The sequence below is a fragment of the Calliopsis andreniformis genome, chromosome 6 (assembly GCF_051401765.1).
Source record: "Calliopsis andreniformis isolate RMS-2024a chromosome 6, iyCalAndr_principal, whole genome shotgun sequence".
NCBI lineage: Eukaryota > Metazoa > Arthropoda > Insecta > Hymenoptera > Andrenidae > Calliopsis > Calliopsis andreniformis.
The window spans coordinates 12,598,281-12,620,319 of record NC_135067.1 but is presented as its reverse complement, the minus strand read 5'-3'; the positions used below and the strand labels follow the sequence as shown (position 1 = coordinate 12,620,319).

General features: G+C 32.5%; 3 protein-coding genes across 4 annotated transcripts; 1 reads left to right on the top strand and 2 right to left on the bottom strand.

Moving 5' to 3' along the window:
* Window positions 1–131: 131 nt before the first annotated feature.
* Svip (small VCP interacting protein) lies at window positions 132–1,843 on the bottom strand. Its single transcript, XM_076380516.1, has 3 exons — window positions 1,400–1,843; window positions 747–914; window positions 132–548 (listed from the first exon to the last, which is right to left on the bottom strand). Exons 1-3 carry the CDS (start codon window positions 1,463–1,465, stop codon window positions 534–536), a joined length of 249 nt encoding a protein of 82 aa, XP_076236631.1. The 5' UTR covers window positions 1,466–1,843; the 3' UTR covers window positions 132–533.
* Window positions 1,844–1,965: 122 nt separating this feature from the next.
* On the top strand, window positions 1,966–3,968 carry LOC143180638 (retinol dehydrogenase 11). 2 transcript variants are annotated; one of them, XM_076380514.1, is made up of 5 exons: window positions 1,966–2,457; window positions 2,562–2,852; window positions 2,934–3,169; window positions 3,238–3,532; window positions 3,594–3,968. In XM_076380514.1, exons 2-5 carry the CDS (start codon window positions 2,580–2,582, stop codon window positions 3,765–3,767), a joined length of 978 nt encoding a protein of 325 aa, XP_076236629.1. In that variant the 5' UTR covers window positions 1,966–2,457; window positions 2,562–2,579; the 3' UTR covers window positions 3,768–3,968. The 2 variants fall into 2 exon arrangements, with proteins under 2 accessions (XP_076236629.1, XP_076236628.1); XM_076380513.1 differs by having other exon boundaries at window positions 1,966–2,852; window positions 3,594–3,966.
* A 72-nt stretch (window positions 3,969–4,040) lies between these two features.
* On the bottom strand, window positions 4,041–9,198 carry Uvrag (UV-resistance associated gene). The gene is made up of 9 exons (XM_076380512.1): window positions 9,043–9,198; window positions 8,456–8,660; window positions 7,718–8,305; window positions 7,455–7,627; window positions 7,120–7,346; window positions 6,881–7,051; window positions 5,892–6,803; window positions 5,678–5,744; window positions 4,041–5,608 (listed from the first exon to the last, which is right to left on the bottom strand). Exons 1-9 carry the CDS (start codon window positions 9,145–9,147, stop codon window positions 5,417–5,419), a joined length of 2,640 nt encoding a protein of 879 aa, XP_076236627.1. The 5' UTR covers window positions 9,148–9,198; the 3' UTR covers window positions 4,041–5,416.
* Window positions 9,199–22,039: the final 12,841 nt, after the last annotated feature.

The window sequence follows — 22,039 nt, the reverse complement described above, 5'->3', positions numbered from 1 at the left end:
AGTACAAAATATTAAGAAAAGCTATGGTATAGATTATAAAAATCTGTAATAGTAAAACATTTCAAAATCTTTGAACATTCTTATACATGACAAAAATATATTTTTACTATAATATTAGTAATAGTGGTAATAAGAATAGAAATATTTATGCAAAAATTATGTATACATAACTATTACATAGAATAGTTTATCTTTGTCTGTTATACATTTTATCATACTGAAAAATGCGTATTTTCTTATTTATATATATTATCTAAAATATTAATATAATTAATGTAAAACAGTTATATGTATCATAGAAAACATAGTATAGAAACATGTATCTGTGTATCATTTAACCATTCTCTTCAAAAATTTAAACTTCATACAATACAAACCTACAATTGCATATTTTTGCTGTCTTCAATAACAATCAAAAAGTATTGTTTGGTGCATCCTTTATATATTATGTGTATATAGTTTATAATCTTCATATAATACTTGCCAGTATTTTAAAATTCATAAGCAGTGCATGTAATTACTTCTGTTCCTTATTAGCCTACTTGCCACTAAAACAGAATAAAATTGATTGTATTAGAGTCATCAAAGTCGAAAGTGAATATATTAAGATAGTTTAAAGTATCATTTATTATTATGAAGAGTGTTATTTCAAATCTTTCAAATGATAACAAATATCATTTAAATATTAGATAATCTATCAATTAAGTATATAATTTATGATTGTGATTATAAATTAATTTTTTTACCTTTAATCCAGTTTGAACATTCATATTACCAGCTTCTTCCTGACGTTTCTCACGTAACTGATCTAGTCTCTCTTGCCTTTTAACAGCTTCCATATCTTTAATACCTCGAGATTTATCTTGATTAATTCTCCTTTCTGCAGCCTCCATCTGTTTTCTTCTTCTAGTTTCCTACGTAAAGGAATATCATTAATTATTTATTTCTAGTTAAATATATTGCAAGATAAAACAATTCTTAATTTTGTATTTAGGTAATATTTTAAAGGAAATAATAGTTTTTGCAGTTATAAAATACAAATAAACAAATAAAATATGGAATCAAAATTTACATTTTAATTTTAAATATGAAATATTTCAATTATTTTCATATTTAAATGGATTAATTCCTATAAAAAAAATAGTTAACTGACACCTTTTACATGTGATGACGTTTAACATGTTGACATAATGATGCTTATTGTCAATGTATTACGTTTCAAGTTTATTTTTATCTATACTAATTATTCATGTCACTATTTATACATCATTTAAAAATATTTATATGAATTTTAGTTGAATGTACCGCATCATTTCTAACCAATATCTACTTTACATTTTTGATTCTGCGTAAAAATATGATGACATTTGCATTCCTAACCCCATCGACTTGATCTTACCAGATCCGGCGTTAAATCTTCGCATGAAGTTGATCCCTTCCAACAAGACGTACAAATATTCCCCATGATGTATATCAAAACTTTTGTTCAAATTAATTAACTTATATTTATATGGTAGCAACTGTTCCGAGAACGAACAAATATGCGCCTAAGTCACCAATTAGCGTCACTTTTCAATAAAGTTTTTATACACATACATATGTATGGACACAGCCCACGTATACGTTTACATTACACAAAATATTGTTAATAATTGCTCCGTTCTCAATCCTCATTAATTTGCAATTATTCGCGCGTATCGTACATACGTACAAAGTCAAACAAAGTAAAATTTCACACGTTTTTTATCAGACTGCGAAGTTGCACGCAAATTCATATTTCTATGGACATTGATAAAGAAATAGAGATTTGTTTCACTCTTATTTACTGTGTAATTTATATATTCCATCCATCTTTAAATATTATATATATTTTGTGTATGTATTTAGACTACTTCAATTTTCCCTGAACGCATGTACTTAAATATCTGCAGTTGCATTGCTGCATCAACTATTTTGCAAATAGAATTCGGTGTATATTAAAAGCCCATGAATGTACTTACTTACTACTTACATATAATACAAAAATAACTAATAATTCGAATCTGACATTTGAAAAATCATCTTTCATTATCTAAATTTTATTTCAATCTTCGATATCAATGCAGTTTTTGAACCACATCTTGACAGTCCAAGACTGCATCTTGCATATAGCTATGCATTGCTGTGTGCACTTAACGCATAAAGCTGCATAAAGTCACCATGATTTGTTTACTTTTGCCGCATTAAATCCCGCTTATTACGACAAAGTGAAGAACTTAAGAATAAATAATAATCTAATTTAAACTTAATCGCATTAAAATGCGACTTAAACATAAAAAATATTTCTGTGCCGCGATTCTCTCGTAATCCTTGTCTTCGTAGCGAATAAACAATCGGTCATAAATGTATCGTTAGATAAGGTTAATCGAAAAAAGACGAAAAGACTCTGGATCCTGCAATTCAACGAATAAACGCTAAGTACTTATAAATATGCATTGAAACAGTTTTCAATTCAACAAATCATCGTACGTGAACGCATCTTTATTTGAATTTTCGAAACGTGTTGCATACGCATGGTGTAGTCATCGAATGAGATAAACATGGTATCCTCATGGTGTTACATTATTTTACCAGTAGTATTGTTTATTGGATTGCTGCGGAAGTGTCGTGAACGTACATGGGGAAAATGCAAAAATACAGACAGCCTGAACGGTCGCGTATTTATCGTGACAGGTGCCAATTCCGGTATCGGTAAAGAGACAGTGAAAGAATTGGCAAAAAGGAGAGCTACGGTTATCGTAGCTTGCAGAAATTTGCAAAATGCTCGAACCGCAATATCTGAAATACGTGCTCAAGTTTCTACAGGAGAATTGGTAAATACAATTGTCTTGTTGCCCCAGTTGATAATATTTAATATTATTTTCAAGTATGTACTTATCTTATTGTTTTTACAGGTGCCAATGAAATTGAATCTAGCTTCATTCTCGTCAATAAGAGAATTTGCTGAAGAGGTCATGAAAAATTTCCCGCAAGTTCATGTTTTGATCAATAACGCTGGAGTATATGTTCCGTTTAAGGAACACGCTTTAACAGAAGATGGATTTGAAATTCATTTCGGTGTGAATCATTTGGGTCATTTTCTACTGACAAACTTACTTCTGGATCACTTGAAACAGAATGCACCAAGCAGGTTTGTTACGAATTGAGACTTATGTAAGAGAAATTTGTCGTTCACTTATAGAAATTTATTTGCAACAGGGTTGTTATTGTGACATCTAAGCTTTTTGAATCTGGAGTAATAGATTTCTCAAATTTGAATGGTGAGAAAGGGGTAGTAGTTAAAGGAATGAATCCTGCCTATTGTAACTCAAAATTAGCAAATACATATTTTGGTATTGAACTTGCAAAGAGAATAGAGAATAGTGGTGTTAATGTGTACATGGTTTGTCCTGGATTCACTTATACAGGGTTGTTCAGACATGTTAAGAGAAGTTGGTTCCACTATATTATTTTTTCACCAGTTGCTCTATTGTTTTTACGGACTGCAAATCAGGTAAATAATGTTTTCATACGGTATGCGTATATTTATAAAAATTTTATTATATTACTTCTAGGGTGCACAAACTGTGCTACATTGTTCAATAGAGCCATCTCTATCCAATGAGAGTGGTAATATTTACAGAGATTGTAAATTGTATGTTTCAAAAAAAAAATTAGACCCTGACATAGCAGTACGATTGTGGGATGTAAGTGAAAAACTGACTGCTGTCAATGAGACATCAAAGTGAATATTTTTATGTATATGTATTATATACATGTTACTTTATTTTTAACATATTCAGTGGCCATTTGATATTTATTTTTGCATATAAATATTATAATGTAACAGTACATATAGTAAGTGTAAGAGATTATTGCCATAGATCTCATAAGAAATAGTGACATATTTTTGTTTGCACTATTATAAATAAAATACTACACTATAGTTTTTTAAAATACTTGATTGTTAAAAGTGATATAAATTCTATCAATTACCTGAGAAATACAGTCAAAATAAAAGGATTTTAATGATTTCAATAGTGATGAAATTTCTTTTTAAGTAGGTTCCTGTTGTAAACATACGTGATATATTCATAAACATTTAGCTCAAAGAATCAAATGAAAAGTAATTTACATACACGTGTTATTCTTAGAGTACATATTGCATATTATGTATGTAGATTAATAGATTTTCTAACACAGCAGTTTTAATTATAATAAATAATAGTCATTACATTATAAAAAATATTCGATAACTTAGTGAAAAGAATTATACTTACACTGGTAAAATAAATTTATCAAAATATGATATCACATTACATGAACATTTATAAATTTTGTGTTTAACAATTGAAGATATTTTATGCCTTTCTATTTCTTTACTTAAGAATAATTTGTTATGAACATTGCACAAGAGATACTCATATTTCTTCCTTCTAATAAGGTGTCGCAAACGATACTCTTCACTTATAGTGAATAATTACAAAATTACTATAGTATTATCTCCTTAAACAATAGCTATGTTAGTACTTTGGTTGGTCCTCTTACATACGATTTGCATGGATATGAATATTTTTTTAATGGCAAAAATAGGAGAATTCTATATAAAAATTTAAGTGCTGCATCTCATAATCATCAACCGAATATTACTGAAACAAATCTTGTTAAGTATATTCAGATACGTTTAAGTGTATACAAATATCATTTACTTAGCATAACATGTATATTAAATCAATATAATATTGCCTATACACACAGAATATTAATAGTACTAACTGTACATAGTAATTATAAACATCACAATTAAAAAAATATACATATATACTGATTTTGATGATGCACGTATCAATTACGAAATTTATTCTTGTAATTAGGAGTTAATAGATTAGTACGTATTGTTTTTTAAGAAAAAGCTTAGTTAATCTTTCATGACCCACAATAAATTACATACGCGCCCGCGCGCACGCATGCATAAGTAAATTTAAATTTCAAATTCAAATTTATGTACAATACATGTATTTAAATATATTACGCAATAATAGTATTTGAAATATACTCTCCAGCCCTAGTTCAAATGACCATAAGATTTAGAAAATAATCGAATATAATTACTCTAAACTGAATATTCGTAACATAATTAACAAACCCATTTCCGTTTTTGCCTTATATTCATTTTTCTTTTAAACAGAAGCATTAATGATCTGCATACTAAATGAAAATTTCTCGCTTCGACGTTTTCAAATAATTATACCATATTTTTTTCATTTCAGACTTTTACGTAATAACATAATAAATATTAATCTTCTACATAATGCATTTAACTTTTCTTCCTTCTGGGGTCATCTAAATATCAACTATTAGAGCAATAAGCGTTATAGTATATTCTAGAATATAAATATTACAGTCGTGGTTTCATAACTTTGAAACTGGTTTTCTTATTAGTTAAAGCTTCAGTGCGTGCATATACTTGTTCCGAACTACGTCTGATAATATCTATGTATTCGCTCGATGTTTGAAAGTCACATGCGTTTGTTTCATCGCACGAATAACAGTCTGATTTATGTGCTGTTTGTATTAATTCCGTTGCCAACTGAAATAATCAAAAAATATCGTATCATTAACAAAAGTAACATTTTAAGAAATATATTAACGAACTCACCATTGATTCTTTGCTCGCATCATAATGGCACCAACTTTTAAATTGCGAAGGATCTACTTTATCTGTTCTGTAGCAAAGAAAAATAATTTTCTTGTATTTTAAATTTCTTAAATATCGTTATTACTGATTAGAAGCAGATATTTATTACAAGCAAGTGGTTAAAAATCACGTAGGCACTTGAGAATATTGATTACATCAGCATACATGTACTTACTTTAATTCTGAATCATGTTGTTTTCGCGAAGTTGTATCTTTTGATGAAAGACACTCTGGGTAACTACAAGTAGAGCTTGTCCTTTGTTTCTTTTCCGTTTCTTCGTAGGTACATGACATTATATCGTTTAGTGACAAACATGATTTAGCGAAATGTTCCTTATTATATGTTGAAGCTTCCATAGCGGCTGCACCACATTCATGAATATTGTAACTTGCTTCACTAGCTGCTATATTAGGATTATCACACTTTTGTGGAATTTCACTACCTGTGTTAGAATCTTCACTATGTTTGCCATTTTTTTGAGTATTATCTATAATATCACTTTCGTCTTTTTTAATTGCATTATTATCGTTTGAACTATCGTCTCCATTCTGACTGCTATTGAGTGCCATTTCACAGCTACTTATGGAATTGGAACTTCTGTTTCTTACACTCTCTGAACCTTCTAAACTATCCGTAACGTTAGTCGATTTAGATATTGACGTTGGCATCATAATTTCAATATTACTTTCTACTTCAATTTCATTGTTTGCTCGAATGCTGCTGTCGGCATTCGAGCCACTTATATTACTTAAAATAGCATTATTTAAAGTTTCATTACTACTGTTTCTTGATCTATCTTTTGCTAGTACCAACGTTTTATTATCAATGGCACTTTCTTCTGACTTACAAATACGTTTTGATTGGCTACCTAAAACAAGGGTCTGTACAGGTTTATCTAAACCCTGATCCAAAGAAGAACCGAGAGAAGATTTTATGCTTTTCAGTTGACTCATAGATCGTGAAGATCGATGACACTTTTCAAAAATTAATTTCTGTATAGGCGGTGTTAATGGCAAGTTTTGTCTTCCATTCCCCACTTCAGTATCCAAAGATGAAGCAGAATATGTTCGTTTCGAGTTATCCAAACTATAAAATAGTAGAACGATAACAATACATTTTGTAAAATGATTATATTCGATCATATCAACAACATAATTACGTACTGCGATTGATTTGGTTTAATATTTATCAAAGTAGCTAGATTAGGAAGTGTTGCCCTTAAGTCCGTTGTTGGAAGGCCGCAGTACCATCTTAATTGAGCTATGTTTTTATTCAGTAAATAGACAGCATAACGAAAGTGCAATTCATCTTTGCTTCGAGCAAATAATGGGAACCTAAAAATACACATTGCTGTTATAACTTCAATAAAAGTTTGAAAATATAAGGGGTACAGAGTACTCACTGTCTTTCATTATCAGGTAAGTTTTCTGTGATATGGTCTATAACTTTACTACGTGATCCATAATGTATAATAGGATATCTAGTAGGTATATTAAGAAAATTAGCAATCATTTGAGTAGTATGTGCAACAAATCCCAATGCAACAGCTACTTCAGTATCATTTGATAATTCTAAATCTTCGCTATCAGGTAAATGTACATTGTGTATTCTATATTTCCCATTTGCATCCTGTATGATATAAGTATCTTTAGTTTTTCATTGTATTTATATACTTATATACTTCTTGATTTATTCCACATCATTCTTTAAAACTTTAATTATATATCATATAACTACCTGTGTAGTAGGATATATTAAACTGAGCTCTGAAATTAATTGTCTTCTTCTGTGAGCAAGTTGACTACTCAATTCAGCATACATTTCTCTTGTATCCATTTGATTTTGTCGCCATTCATGTAGTCGTTCTATGTCTTTATTAAGTTCTCTGTACCTTTCCATCAAATCTGAACCTGTAACACATGGAAACATTTAATTTAAAATCATGACACATAAATTACATGCAGACACATTTAAATATAATATTATATCCTAATCAGTACCATAATCTTGATTTTCTTCCATTATATTAGAATGGGATTGAGTTAACATTCTCACTTCTCCCATTTTCCTTGTTCTTTCTTGTTCTAATAATTTTGTTCTAAACCTGGCCATTTCTAATTCCTTCCGTATTTTTAATATCTCAGCTTTCTTCTCTCTATTTACTTTACGAGGTTGAAATAATCGATTTAACGAAGATTGTGAGTACTTTGGAGTGTGAAAATTATCTCCAGATGCAATTCGCATTCGAAGTGCTTGCACTGATTCTGTTTGTTGTTTTAATGCTTGCATTTTGTTTCTTAAACTGCTGAGTTTGTTTACAGTATAGCTATCTTTTATCTCAGATGTATTAACCTTCATATGCAGATATCTTTTTAAGTCAGGAGCTTCAACAAAGCAGTAGACTGGTGTGAAAAAGCCTCCATGAAAGTGGAAAATTAGAGAATTTTCTTTCAAAACAGTATCTAAATTATTTGGCAGTTTTGGACCAATGTAAGCTAAGCCAGTAAAAGATATTCCCCATGTAAATATAGTTACATCAGTTGACACATTATCCATAATCGTTCTCTTCCAAAGTCTTACAATAATCTCTGTCAAAGAATTTCAAATTTTCTTACATGTAATATCAGTTCCATTACAATGAGTAATATTAATTAGGTACTTAATTATAAAGCCTCAAGCTTAATTATACCAATGAACGTGTGATTACATTTAAGGTACTAACAAACTAGAAAGCTCACCACTAGCAGTAGAATAGCCGGTGGCATGTATAGTTGGTACTTCAAGACTGGACCACCTTGGATTCATATTATCAATTGGTTCACTTGCATACAGAGGAGAAGACATACTTGTTCTATGTAAAGTATAATAAAACCAACAAACTTCGCTATTCACATTTGGCTTCAAATTACATCCTATTATTTGTATGAGATTTCTAAGCCTTAGCTGAAAATCATACTTTCCTTATTACAAATTACTGTACAAATTACATTTAATGCTAATATAGTATCTTTGAATCTAATCTTGAACATTTACCACCATAAAAAATGATATCCCTTAAGTGGTATGATATGGGTCATAGGTCATATTTTATATTAATTCAACTTTCAGTGTTTGATATAAAATATATTCAAGAATAATTTACAGAAATTGAAAAACTGAAAAGTTGGGAATTTTTTATCTATTAGTATGAATCATTTTTTATTATAGAAACTCAATAACCCAACTAGATTATGTTATAATATGACTACCACACCAGTTGAGGATTAAATTTATGACCATATACAGTGAATAGTAGGCACAATAACAATTTTACAATGGTATTTACCTGCTGTGTCGCGAGAGGTAGCCAAGTTTTGTATCGTGGAACAATATGAGGTTGCAGGGTTAAATCCAAATCTCTAACAAGGTTTCTTGTCTCTGAAACCTCCATTGTATACCTTCATAATACCTCGCAGAAAATATCATTAAAACGTCAAGTACGATGACGATGATATATTACAACGTAATATTGTGTAATTAATATTTGGAGTTTGTAACGTGCTTTCAGGTTATACAGACCGTCTTAAAATTTTAAGTAAACAATGACTAAAATCATAGTATACGATTTTACTCTGCCATCAAGTTGAACTCTGATTATTTGTATCTTTCAACGACAAACAATTTCTCTTAATTTTACAGAAATTCGCTACAAGACACTGTCATTTTCGAAACTTTGACAGTTCCTCGTATTGACACCTCTGCGTGTGTTTCGATGTCAGCGAGTTCTTTGACCAGAGCTCTATTCGCATTCAGTACGGCCAAACGTTAAAATTCGAAGTTACTTTATGTTTATGGTTTTTAATAATTCGCTCATGTAATTCGAAGACGCTGCATTAACATTTAACACTGTACTCGAATGTTAAAGTTCTGTAGTCAAATTGAAGAGAATAACTAGTTAACAGTAAATTTTACAGAAATATAGTAAAAATTTGGATCTGTAACAAAATTGTTTTCTGAATGTAGCAGCAAAGTATATTCCATGACAAAGTTAAGATATGATTAGTTGATTCAATATTAATACGAAATCAAGTTTACATTTTTGTGGACATAAAAAGTAGGCCTAGATAGAAAGTCAATCATTCGTTAATAAATATTCTGTGAATTCAATATCATGTGCACTTAAAAATAGGTATAATATTTACAAAAGTGTACTGACAATGAGGGAAAAAGTAACAAAATGAATATTGGAATTGACTCCTAGAGACAATGAAAAATTGTTTTTCAAAGGGTGCATCATTGACAAAGAATAGAATAGACCTATCACCTAATGTATTTTTTTTATTGCGTACTCGGAGGTCTTGTGAACTTCTTATCGTTTTTGTCATGCTTAACGTTATCGATTCAGTCAGAAATAAGATTGCAACTAATATGAGTAAGAAATTACATTCAATTATGTTAGAGTTTAGAGCAATCTGAATTTTGCAATTAGCCTTACTGAATATGTTAAAGAATACTCAAAACATCGGAGTGCATAAGTAAAAAAAAAAGGTAGATAATTCTATTTTTATATTGTTTGTACCTTTAAGAGCGCCCCCAATAGGCAGATTTTTGCGATGTCGCGCCAATTCGAAGATTGTGTACTGAGTAAAAGTACTACTAAAAAAAGGTAAACTATTTAAATAACATAAAATTTTAAAGCTGTATTTGAACATATATTTTTACATCTTCTATCGTATCTCTAAATTACATAATTTATTAGAATGTTACACTCATCAGCAATTAGATGTGAAAACTTGAACAACGTTAGAAGAATATTATATTAATTACTCGTAGATAAATAAAGTAACCTTCAAATATTTATGCGCTTTTATAGTCTTATGCTTATAGCAAGGCTTAAAAAAATCGAAATAAATATTAAAATCGTAAATATATTTCGAAAATTAAATTTACATGGCTTGCCACTTCCTTATTACAGTCATAAATTTCTGCGGTCGCTAACCTGCCCCCTCCCGCCACCTAGCAACTATTGGCTAGCTTTCCGAATTGACAAAAAGAACGTCATTCATTCAGTGACAGTCAAAGAGTTCGGACGCTTTGGAAATTTTGTGAACATTTTGGTGCGTGTACTTTATCTATGGACATATAATCGTTTACTATCTCTATTAGTACTTTCGTTTACTTTCTATTATTAATAATATCTAACACTAGTAAACTTTTCATTAGAAATTTATTTGATATTATAAAAATAGTACAATCGGCTCTGCGTCTTTTCTCTGTTCTATATTTCGTGTTAATTAATAGTTTGCACGTTGAATTCAGATTTTTTATAATACATTTCGGGTTTAACTATTATTCAGTCATGATATATTTATAATTGTTTCAACATGTCTGTTTTAAATCTGTTCTTCCTTTTGGTTAAAGATGTTTGACTGGAATCGAAGCGGAGGAAATTGGCGCCAAAGTGAAATGGACGCCATGACAGTTGACAGTCATTTTAAACGAACTTTATGGAGAGCTGGTGTAACTTGAATTTTTTTAACAAATTTGTGGTTGCGTGCAATGCAATCGTAGAGTCAGTGTTTGCTGTGCAGTTTTCGTTTTGTTTTGGAAAGTGCAAGTTAGTTTAATGTGCTTTGGACGCGTTATTAGTCCTTTATTTTTATTTTTTTTTTATTGCGAATAAGTGCACATACATCATTATTTTCGAGTCATGGAGAAGAACGAGAGTTGCTGAGCTTAGGCGCCGAAAATGAAGAATAATGTAAGTACGTGATACTTTATTTTATTAAAATTTTGAGCAAAATTGTGTTGCGAAAACTGTTGCGCCTCATATGGCTGCTTTCGACACTTTGTTCTATGATGTTCTGTGATGTGATATTTGTTTTACAGCATTAGATAAATTAAGATAAGATAAAATCTAATTAAATATACCTAAATCTAAGTTAGGTATGTTTAGTTAATTTATGTGATATTTTTAATCTTTCTCGAATTGGTACTTAGAGAAAAGCTCCTTTTACTATTTGTTTGTAAAATTATAAAAATAATTATTTTTTTGATGTTTGAATGGTATCTGATTGCTTGACTTGTGGCTCTTTCGCACAGAGGGCGTAGAAATACAATGTCGGTATTTCAGGTCACAGTGATTAAAATTGTATTATTTTTTCTCGCTAGATGGCGATATATTTCCAACTAAACAGGGAATTGGGATTTGTATAGAGAATGCAATAATTTCGTGATCTGACAGATCTCGAGGGAAAGGCGGATTGAATATATTATTTTTTTTATTATTGCGTCCTTAACATAAGGTTGTAATATTTCTATGAAATTCACTAAAACTTCTACTGTACTGTGACGTCATTTGAAGGTTTCATCGTACGCTGCGCATGTAAAACGCGCGTTAGTGATGAAACTTAAAAATCTGTTAACATGTAATTATGCATAAAAGTCAGGCGTCTGAAAAACATATTTTTCTTATCGAAATAAGTAAAGAAAAGCGAAGATATTTATTTTTTCATCTAGAGAATTAATTGCGTATCTGAAAGGAAACTGGTGTAATATGGCTTGAATAGTGTAAAACAAATTCTACAAAATTAATTTTTATTGACACTATTGGGATTTCCACGTTAAATATAGATTGATATAAATTAATATAAATAGTCTATGAGTATGCAATATTTTACCATTTCAAATTAATTCAAATTAATTTTTGAAGAGCATCGATTATACAAGATACTCCATATAATTTCATCCTTTCAAATATTGTTCTCACTTTCAATATTTAACAAAAATTTGAGATAATGTGGCTCTTTAAATAATATTCTTAAATGATATATTAAAGTTCAACACCCTACGAATCAAGGTCATCCAAGGTCATTCAAGGTCAACCAATATCGTACATGTATACGAAATTAACTTTAAGAGGCGGGTTATTCAATTTCTCTTAAAAACTATTATCAAGTATTACTTATAAAATCAACTGTACCAGTATAATAAAAATATTTCTATCGTGTCAGTAACAAACCAATACCACACATTAAAAAACAAATTGTTTAGAATAGTAGAATAAATTAAATCAAATGAAACACCTTGCACAATTTAAGAAATAGAACTACTTAACAACAATTTCTCACCAACTGGACAGTTTATTTCTCAAATGTTATTATAATTTCTATCTCAAAATAATACATAAAAACAGTGAGGCCATCAATTTCTACTTCTCTGGAAGTCCTTAAAGCTAATGAGAACAAGCAACGCGGAAATGCAATAACGAGAATAAAATGGACGAACGAGTGGATCAGAGGTAAAAGCATCGAAACGCTCGGTCGCTTTCTCGTTTGACGGTCGGCGGCATTTATTTTACGCGGCAAGGAGGGGTATCCAATCGTAATTGCGAGACGGGTAGCTATACCCACTCTACGGGACACGCATGCAATCCCCAGAAATAGTTGTCTCCAAGCCGACCTAATTCGCCGACCTGTCTACCTGCCACTTTCCTACGTTCCACTTAAAACGTGCACTGAAAACGCATGCTTAATGGATTGTCCGGTGCTCGCGTTTGCGCGCGCGCGCGCGCTTTCATTAACAGGGCTCAAAGTATTCACAATTATCGCGCACGTGAAACAGCGACGTCTGAACTCGTTTCTGAACCCTTTCATGTTCGAGGTCGATGTATTTTGACGCTATATTCAAATATGATCGACGAGACTTAAGATTCTGAATTATTTTTTAATAGTATTCATTTGCACTGCGTTGCAGAGCTCAATTATTTCGTTGGTGACTTTTGAAGTTTTGAAGGGGTTTTGTGTGGTGTGTTGTAACATGAGGAATATAAGAGTGATCAGGCATTAGGGTTGATAGTTTGGAATTAGGGGAGGCAATTAGGGTTACAAGAAATTAGAGAATTTGGGGGAGGATGGAGTAAGGATTAATTAGGATTAATGGATATGTTAAGAATTAGAAGAGTTTAAGAAGAGGGAGAAGGGATTGAACGTTAGGAGATAAAATTGGGAACTAGAAGGGATTAGAAATTAAGAAGGAGAATTAGGGAAATAGGGAGAAAATTTTCTAGCTTCTAGTAACTCTTAGTGTCTACTAGAAAAATTAATGATTAAGTATTGAAGAAGAATATTGACAAGAAAATAGCTTTTCTAGTGACAGGAGAGGAAAAGGATTTAAAGTACTTGTATTTCTTTCTATCTTATCCCTAGTCTTTAGGGAAAATTGAGAGAACTAGGAACACTTTTTCCTTCTTCTCTCCTTCCTACGAGTACTAGAATAGGAAAAGGATAAACTGGGTGCTTCTACTGCTAGTTTAGCTGGAAAATTTCATATTTTGTCATCGTTTTACTTATATAACGGATATCAATTAAAGCGCTGCAATCTTCCTGACGATCTTCCGCGAACAGACGTTTTCGGATGAGCTAGTTTTAATTGGAAAAGCACATGAAACTTCCCCTAGCAAATGCGACAGATTCCATTAGCGCGCAAAATCCTTGCGAAGAGAGGCTAATTACTAATTAGTAAGACGAATGTAGAAGCGTGAAATAATTAACGCGAGCGGCCATCTACCGAGAATTGTTACCTATACGTCGTCTAGTTATAATTAGATATATTTCGACGAATCTCTTGGTAAACTCTTGACTAACCTTCATCCACAATTTTTAATCAATTTTTCACTTGCAAGAATAAGAATAGAAAAAATATATATTCTTAATTATTTAGAATTACATTAACAGTCTCACTAATTCACATCTCGAATATTTTCTAGAACACTGTTCAGTATTTATTTGTGCAATTTATTGACTTATATATTAGTAGATAAACAAAGATTGATTTTTGCTATTTTCGTTACAAGGTTAGTATTTTTCTTGCATATCCAATGAACTATGTTTTATAATCTCGTCGCTGTACCTATCGATTCATATAGTTTCTCAGAGACTCCATTTTCAAATATATAGAGTATAGATAATTTTAGAGAAGTATAGTTAATTATAGTGTTGCCATTGATCCCTAGTCACGACACTATAGCGATTACTATTTCCAGTTTCTATACATCGAATCATTTGCTGGAAAAAACGCTTTCAAAACCAACCCTTTTCTATCACCATTCAGTTTCATGTTGCCTTTCAAGTACGTACCACAGGTTCCTGGACCCTCGACTTCCAATATTCAAGTACTCCACCATCTTCACCCTCTCAGCTCTATTCCCTCCATCTGCAGTGAAATTCCTAGCCAAAATCTCTTCGTAATTCGGACATTTTCCAACTATTAGCCCCGTCCAGGTCTCCTCAGCTCCTCCTCCATCCCCTTTCAACCCCCCTCTCACTGTTTATTCACCTTTACCACAACCCTCTCTTTCCTGCCTCACCATAGACCTCCGTATCTCCGCGAAACTGTATCTCTCCTCCCTTCCTTTTTTCGCTTTATCGCAATCTATCCTTCCCCCTTTTTCCATATCATCGACTCTATCTCGCTGGCTTCCTCTCTCTAACCCCCGTGCGCCTCTTCCATCGTCCGTTTCTCCGTCTCTGTCGGCGCCATTGAAAGCTCCACAACACGTTATATCTCAACGCTCAGTGAATAAAAGCTCGAAGCCAGCGAAGTGAGTATACGCTCCGTCACTTCTAATTTTAGCACAAAGGGTGCGGCGAGCCTGTGTACACATTTTCGCGCGCAAACGTGCCCGTGTGTGCGGGAGTCGTGTGTACACGCGCTAGCCAGCGCGCGGGTATTACGTGAGCGTGTGTGCGTCGCTGGAGTATCGAGGGGGTAGAATATCTACCTATGGATTCCCAACCGCCGCGATCGAGCGTTTACCAGGCCATTTTTATACAGTTTTCTTTTATCTTCTTCCCAGCGACCGCCCTAAATCGGACTCCATTGAAATTACGATTTCCGTCTCGCTGCGTGTCGGTGAGCATGTAGGGAAATTATCGGGGAAATGTGGTTAAATATCTATTCTGGAAGGTACGTGGAAGGTATTTGGAAGACTGGCTGTTGAATATTGTATGGTCTTTCTACGTATTCTACTGGATCGCGACATAGTGGATGCAATGATATAGAGTACAGTAGAAGTTCGATTAGCCGAGGAATATTCTAAATTGGTGCTTAGGGTTGCGTATGTTGAACACAGTAAGGATAAGAGTACGATTAATGTGCATCTTTTAATCAGTAGTGAAACAAAGTTTCGCGAGATGAAATGTTAACAGAATCATAAACAGGGATGATTACCTATTAGTCGAGTTAGGATGGTGTTAAAGCACGTGAAGAATATAGGAAAACTAAATTACCATAATTTTAATGTAGGTAACGAGTAAATTAAGGGACGTGCAAGACTTTATGCCAAGACAGGAAAATTGATTATATGAAACGTTTAAAAATCTAAGTTGTCTCGTAAAAAATTTTAATAAGAGAACACTTGAGACTGAAAGAAAATTTCATTCTCACTTCATTTTCTTGTCAAATCTAATTAGCATCTTTATTCTTCGAAAATTTTTTAATATTTTGCTATTTTTTAGATTTCAGAAGCTATGCTGAAAATTTAAAAAAAATTAGAATGTTATTTTTGGATGATTGTTTCTGTATTTATGTGTCGTGGGAGATAATAATACATGCAGCTTACGAAACAATATTAAGTAATGTTTATTCACTGCACTTGGAACAATTTGGCACTGATTGTGAGTAGGTATCAAAATATCTCACACAAGGGTACAGACGTCGTTGCAATGTGCGCAAAGTGTAGTGGATGCATGATGGGCGCTCTCCAAGCTGAAGGACTGATCTAAAACAAAATTACTTTGGCAAGGATTATGTTTACGTATGCAAATACCCATGTAAATCATATAATATTAAAAAGTACAAAATGAAAAATGAGACGACAGAAATTGATAAAATTTCATCAGGTTCCATTTATTAAAATTCATGAATAGCTAAACAAACTCTACTGATTTTGTCACGAGAATAGTAAATATTACAATGCTTTTATTATCTCTTCAAATTTAAATTATTCTTATTCTTTTTATCTACTATCATATCTGTATTAGAAAAGAAGAATATAACTAAATCTTTTCAGAATCGTAACAAAAGATTAGCTAACACTATCACTGCGTAGAAATAAATATCAATAAATTCATAAATTAGTTTTAAGCTAATTTTCACTGCCACGTTGATAGATTTTCACGATAAAGAAAAAGTGAACGATAATATTCGATAGATTTCGCTTTTTCCAAGGGAAAATCGCATTAATGGTGAATTGAAGCGTGCTCACGTCGACATACGGCTATCGTTGACGTCGAGCTGGTGTTTAAGAAAACAGGAGCGGACTAAAAACGCGCCGAGGTCAATAAATACTGATAGAGCCAATAAATTTCCACGGAGAAAAAGGATGCTGGCGGTACGCTCGAAAAAGCGGAAAAACGGTGAACAACGGCGTTCATGGTTCCTAATTTCATTTCCCTACCCGACGATTTCTCGTAATGACATTTCTAGTCCTCTCCCCTCCCTTGATAGAATTTTCTTGTTCCCTTTACCGTCCTCGGGGTTCGATGTAAATAAGTTTCTTTTCAATGCTGTGGTACGTGGAAGAAAGTTCGTGTAAAAATGTGTTATCCTGTATGTTTTAAGAAACAAAAAATTCTTTACTTTTTTAATAAATTTAATAGAGAACAAGATGTCTGAAATTGTCACTTAAAATTATACGTTCTAGGGAAATAGCATTCAGTAACAAAAGTAAAATGGATTTAAGGGGAACCTAATGATTAAGTAGTTTTTAACAATTTGTTTTTTATGTTGAACTACTAAGTTGATTTTTAAACTGGAATATCCTATATATATTGTTACAAGCTATATTTTAACTGATCCATACTTTAACGTACGACTAATTACAATTCTTTACAGCCATCTCTCAGCTTACTGACACCCTTCTTTCTTCCCTCTCTATTCGCTGCTCTACCTTCCTTAGCCATTTGACAACCACCTCACACATCCTCCCTTCTATAATCTGCTTCTCACTATACTCACATCTCTCTATTCGCTCACACTCTGGGACATCCTATATATTTGTATGCTATAATAGTTAAAAAATCAAAGGCTAAAATCGTCTAGTCCCCCTAAAAAGTTGTCAGTAGTTTCTCATAATTAAATGCAAGAAAACAGTAATATTTATATAGTCATCTTCATGGAATTCATTTCGCGTGGCATTTTGAAGGCGCGTGAATGAGGTCGTTATAAATATAATACGTAACAAGAGACCCGAACTTGTGGTTTCAACATAAAAGGCTGTTGACGCAAGTCAATTCTTATACCCTTGGTCCCCTGCCTCTTTTGTTTAGAAGGCACGCGGAAATATCCCACAGAGGGTCTATATAGCGGGTAAAAGTCCTCCCTTCAATTACGCGGTTCCCTGTTTTAAATTGCAAAGTGGATCTCGGTTTTTCTGTGGGCGCCTGTAGTCGAAATTATTCATAGAAGAAATATGTGCATTGGATTTAAGTTAATCCAATCAATTCTAGAGCTGTTTCCGACTGAGGTATTTTATTTTAGTTTTTGAGCGTAATATGTACTCCCACTATGTGATCTCCCTAATAAAATTATACAACATCGCAAAGTGAATTCAGTGACAAGGAAAGTATAGGGCGATACGAAATTGGGGATCAAACAGGCAGCGAATGGTAGGGGATGATAAAAGAAATATTTATTGTTTAGTAAATCTGTTCTCAATTATGCATTATTTTTGGATTAGAAAACTTTTAAAATGCAAGTTTTAGGCACCTGCAGAGAGAAATTAGTGATACATTGAGTATTTCAAAATGTACTTACTGCTCATCTTACTATCAGAATAAAATCAGACCAATTTTAAATGAGAGGTTGGTTCTTTGTCTTATAATTTTTAATTTTCAATCAGTCTGTACATATTTTAGATGGCAAAAAGGTAGCTAATACATTTCATATCATAAATGTTTATATAGACTGTTGAACGATAAGTTTCACAAAATTTAAGGGGTGATTCTACATACTAAACCAAGACGAAACTGAAGATAGACAAAATTGGGTTTTGAGGCTTCGTTTCTTAGTTATTAATTATTGTAAAAGCGCCTCAAATGCACACGAGATATGTGTCTGACTCAGACTTACTCTACTGAATTCGCTGTGTCTACCAAATACACCTCGGCAGTAGAATTGGTCAGACCACGCGCAGTGAAGTCAGTAGAATAGGTCCCAAGTCAGACACATTTCACTCAAATTTTAAACATTTCTACAGCAATCAATAACTCTGAAACGAAGCCCTAAACACAATTTCGTCATTCTTGATTTTCTTCTTGTTCTGGCATGTAGAATCACCTCTTAAAATTTCTGATATTTGTCTTCAAACACCTTGTACACGTGACGCCAAATTCTCACTATTCTTCTTCACTCGTCATATTCAGCCAGCTCGTACTTTATAAATCTGCTTATTGCACGCTTTGCCGAAAGATGGAAGAAAAATTTCGAACAGCAAAGTTTCGTACGGCAGCACCCATAACCAAGGAGTTTAGCAAGGGATTCACGTGCGCGAATTCCTTGCATAGGTGGAATACACGGAATTTATGCTTTCGATGTCTAAATCCATTTACTCTTTATGGTGCAGTAACCTTCCAGTTCATCCCGCGAAGGAACGCGCACAGCTCGGATATACCCGAACCCGACGTCATGAACTCGGGGGTAGCGTAACATTTTCCTTAAATCGTTGGCACTTTAAGAATTTATGATCCTCCGTCTTGCCCCTGGCGCTATGCAGCCACGAAGCCACGCGAGCCTGTACCGAGCAAGTAGATTGCAGCGAAATTGCTGAAACGAACGTAGATGTTGGATCGTGGAATTTTAATGTTTCTTTTCTTTTTCTCACGTTGGAAAAAATTGAAAACTGCTGACGAATAACGAATGCAGTATTCGTGGCGATAGGAATTCCTTAACGGTTGAGGGAATTACATCTCGGCGAAAATTGAAATTTAATCTTGCGCGAACTGAATAGAAGCGAAAATAAAGTTTCGGTGTTTGTTCGGAACGGAGTGCAATCAAATTTATTCTCGATTATTACCAACTACGTTCTTGACGAGGAAAACTTGGCGCGTAAATGCAAAATAACTGGGAGCGGAATTAATCGCGAACTTAGTCTGTTTTAATTGCAACTAAAAGTGCGAGATACTTTCATATAGGGTTGGTTGGTTCGTTTGAAATATTAATTACGTTGATGATGCTTATGGAGGTTAAAAAATGTGGAATAAATGCTTTGTTTTTTAGGATTTTAAGGTCAAACGTTATATTTAAAAGTTATATTTTCGCGGAAAATATTTATCTGGTTTTAATCTTGAAAAGAATGATGAAAAAAATTGCAACGAATTATTATATTTTAGACGAAATGCTTTGAGTAGCTTATCATACAAATAAGTTGAAATTACTAAAGCAGCTACATTGGCTAAAATCATTGCAATTTCAAAATTGGAACAGAAATAGCCGATAAATTTTCTGTAATTAAACGCCACTTTCGTTTCAATATATTGTTGAAATAGAAACCGATTCGTAAAGTGTTGCTTAAATGGTACACGATTTTAACGTGGGAGGGTATTGCCAATGTAAGCTTAATTAAACAAAACTATTTTGCATACCTCTCGTGCGCAATAACGAAAATTTATGGAAATTAATATTCTCTTCTTTCATTTTATCTGCTTACGCAGAATCGCCCATTTACCGATATAACTATAAAAAAAATCTATTAAAAGTACGCGGCTGTACCAACTACTAAATTGAAAGAATAAATAAATTAAGTAATTTCATTTAATCGGCTCGTGCAATCAATTTAAGCTAATTATTATTTATATCGGCTATGTAAACGATGCTTTATTTTGTTGTGAAAACATGTGCTATAGGTATTGCTAATAATTAATTACTATAATTAATTGAGTGATGATACATTATAATAATTTTCCTAATTATTTACAGTATATGTACAACTCGCTTCATAGGTATGTGAAAGAAAGTAGATATAGAGTACTATACCTACTTCAACCACACACATTTATCTATTAGCAAATGTGCAGATATAATTTTATGATAAATTTCTTAAATACTTTCTTGAATATGATTATCGATTGACAACAAGTTATATCACGTTCTTCGAGAGTCACTGGAAATTTGCTTTAAGCATCCTTTCTTCTTTTGGCCATATTTCTAAATTTGTATAAATTGTTGATTTCTCTTGCAACAGTATTAATAAATTAGGTACAGTTTAGTGATTCACGATAACTTCTAATCTTAAATTGTTGAAATCGTAGCAATTTGGTTTGCGAAACAAAACTGCTTCTATCGTTCGCCTTTTTACAAATGTATCCATCGACATTTGTTGCGCAAGGTCTAATTGGTACACACAAGAGTACCAATTACGTACGCACGAACAAAATAATAGAATTCTCATTAAATTTATACATCGTGTGTCAGTTTTAGCTGAAAAGCCGCGGCAGACATTAACCCACTCCAATATTACGCCTCATTAACAGAAAGAAGAGATAAAAACCTCTTAACATCTATGACATTACTTATAAAGAATACTTAAGATAAGACACTCAGCGATAAGTAGTTTGATTGCCAAGTAATATATGAGACTTAATTATTACTTTGTCGACGGTTGTACGTCTACTTCACTGGTATCGCGATCGATAACAAACCTAAATATTACCTCAAACACGAAATCAGGATAAGACTTCGAGTACCGAATTATTTGAACCTTTTTACAATTCACTTTCTCTTTATAGAAGTAGTGGAAAAAAGTAGTAGCTTTCTTTTATATGAAATCTAAATAGGGTAGCTTCGAAAATAATCTTTTATTGAAATTTGTTATTCTAAATAGCGTAAAGGCAATTTTCATGGTTACATGTACTTCAACTTTTTTAGATCGTTCCATACACTTTCTCATATTTTCCTATAAGAAGAAAATAAACACAAGATATTCATAGTCCCGATCGAGCTTCAGTTTATTGGTAATGTGGAATAAATAACGCCTGCTACAGGGCGCGTTTGAAAATGACCATGCAAATAGACCCTATGCGTCGTAATATAAGTATATAAATCGTTTCAAAAAATATGACATATTTTCTGCAAAACAATTGCAGACATCAAAACAATGGCAATTTATAGGATTTTTTGAAATAAATTCACTTTATTAGCAATCAGAATACATTGCTTGGATATCTCGTAACTCTGTTACTTTCTATTACCTCTAATACTAACCTAGCTCTGCTACGTGCAACATTTGCTCAGAATACTCGATCAGCTGATGCAGACATTGGTTCAGGTTGCTATTCCACAAGCAT

Bases quoted from the DNA above. Each gene is read 5' to 3' on its own strand.
- Svip (XM_076380516.1), bottom strand. From the start codon at position 1,465: ATGGGGAATATTTGTACGTCTTGTTGGAAGGGATCAACTTCATGCGAA. The intron at 915-1,399 runs GTAAGATCAAGT...TCCTTTACGTAG, and splicing joins AAGATTTAACGCCGGATCTG to GAAACTAGAAGAAGAAAACA.
- LOC143180638 (XM_076380514.1), top strand. From the start codon at position 2,580: ATGGTATCCTCATGGTGTTACATTATTTTACCAGTAGTATTGTTTATT. The intron at 2,853-2,933 runs GTAAATACAATT...TTGTTTTTACAG, and splicing joins AAGTTTCTACAGGAGAATTG to GTGCCAATGAAATTGAATCT. The intron at 3,533-3,593 runs GTAAATAATGTT...TATTACTTCTAG, and splicing joins TTTTACGGACTGCAAATCAG to GGTGCACAAACTGTGCTACA.
- Uvrag (XM_076380512.1), bottom strand. From the start codon at position 9,147: ATGGAGGTTTCAGAGACAAGAAACCTTGTTAGAGATTTGGATTTAACC. The intron at 8,306-8,455 runs GTGAGCTTTCTA...ATTCTTTGACAG, and splicing joins CGGCTATTCTACTGCTAGTG to AGATTATTGTAAGACTTTGG. The intron at 7,628-7,717 runs GTACTGATTAGG...CATGTGTTACAG, and splicing joins GGAAGAAAATCAAGATTATG to GTTCAGATTTGATGGAAAGG.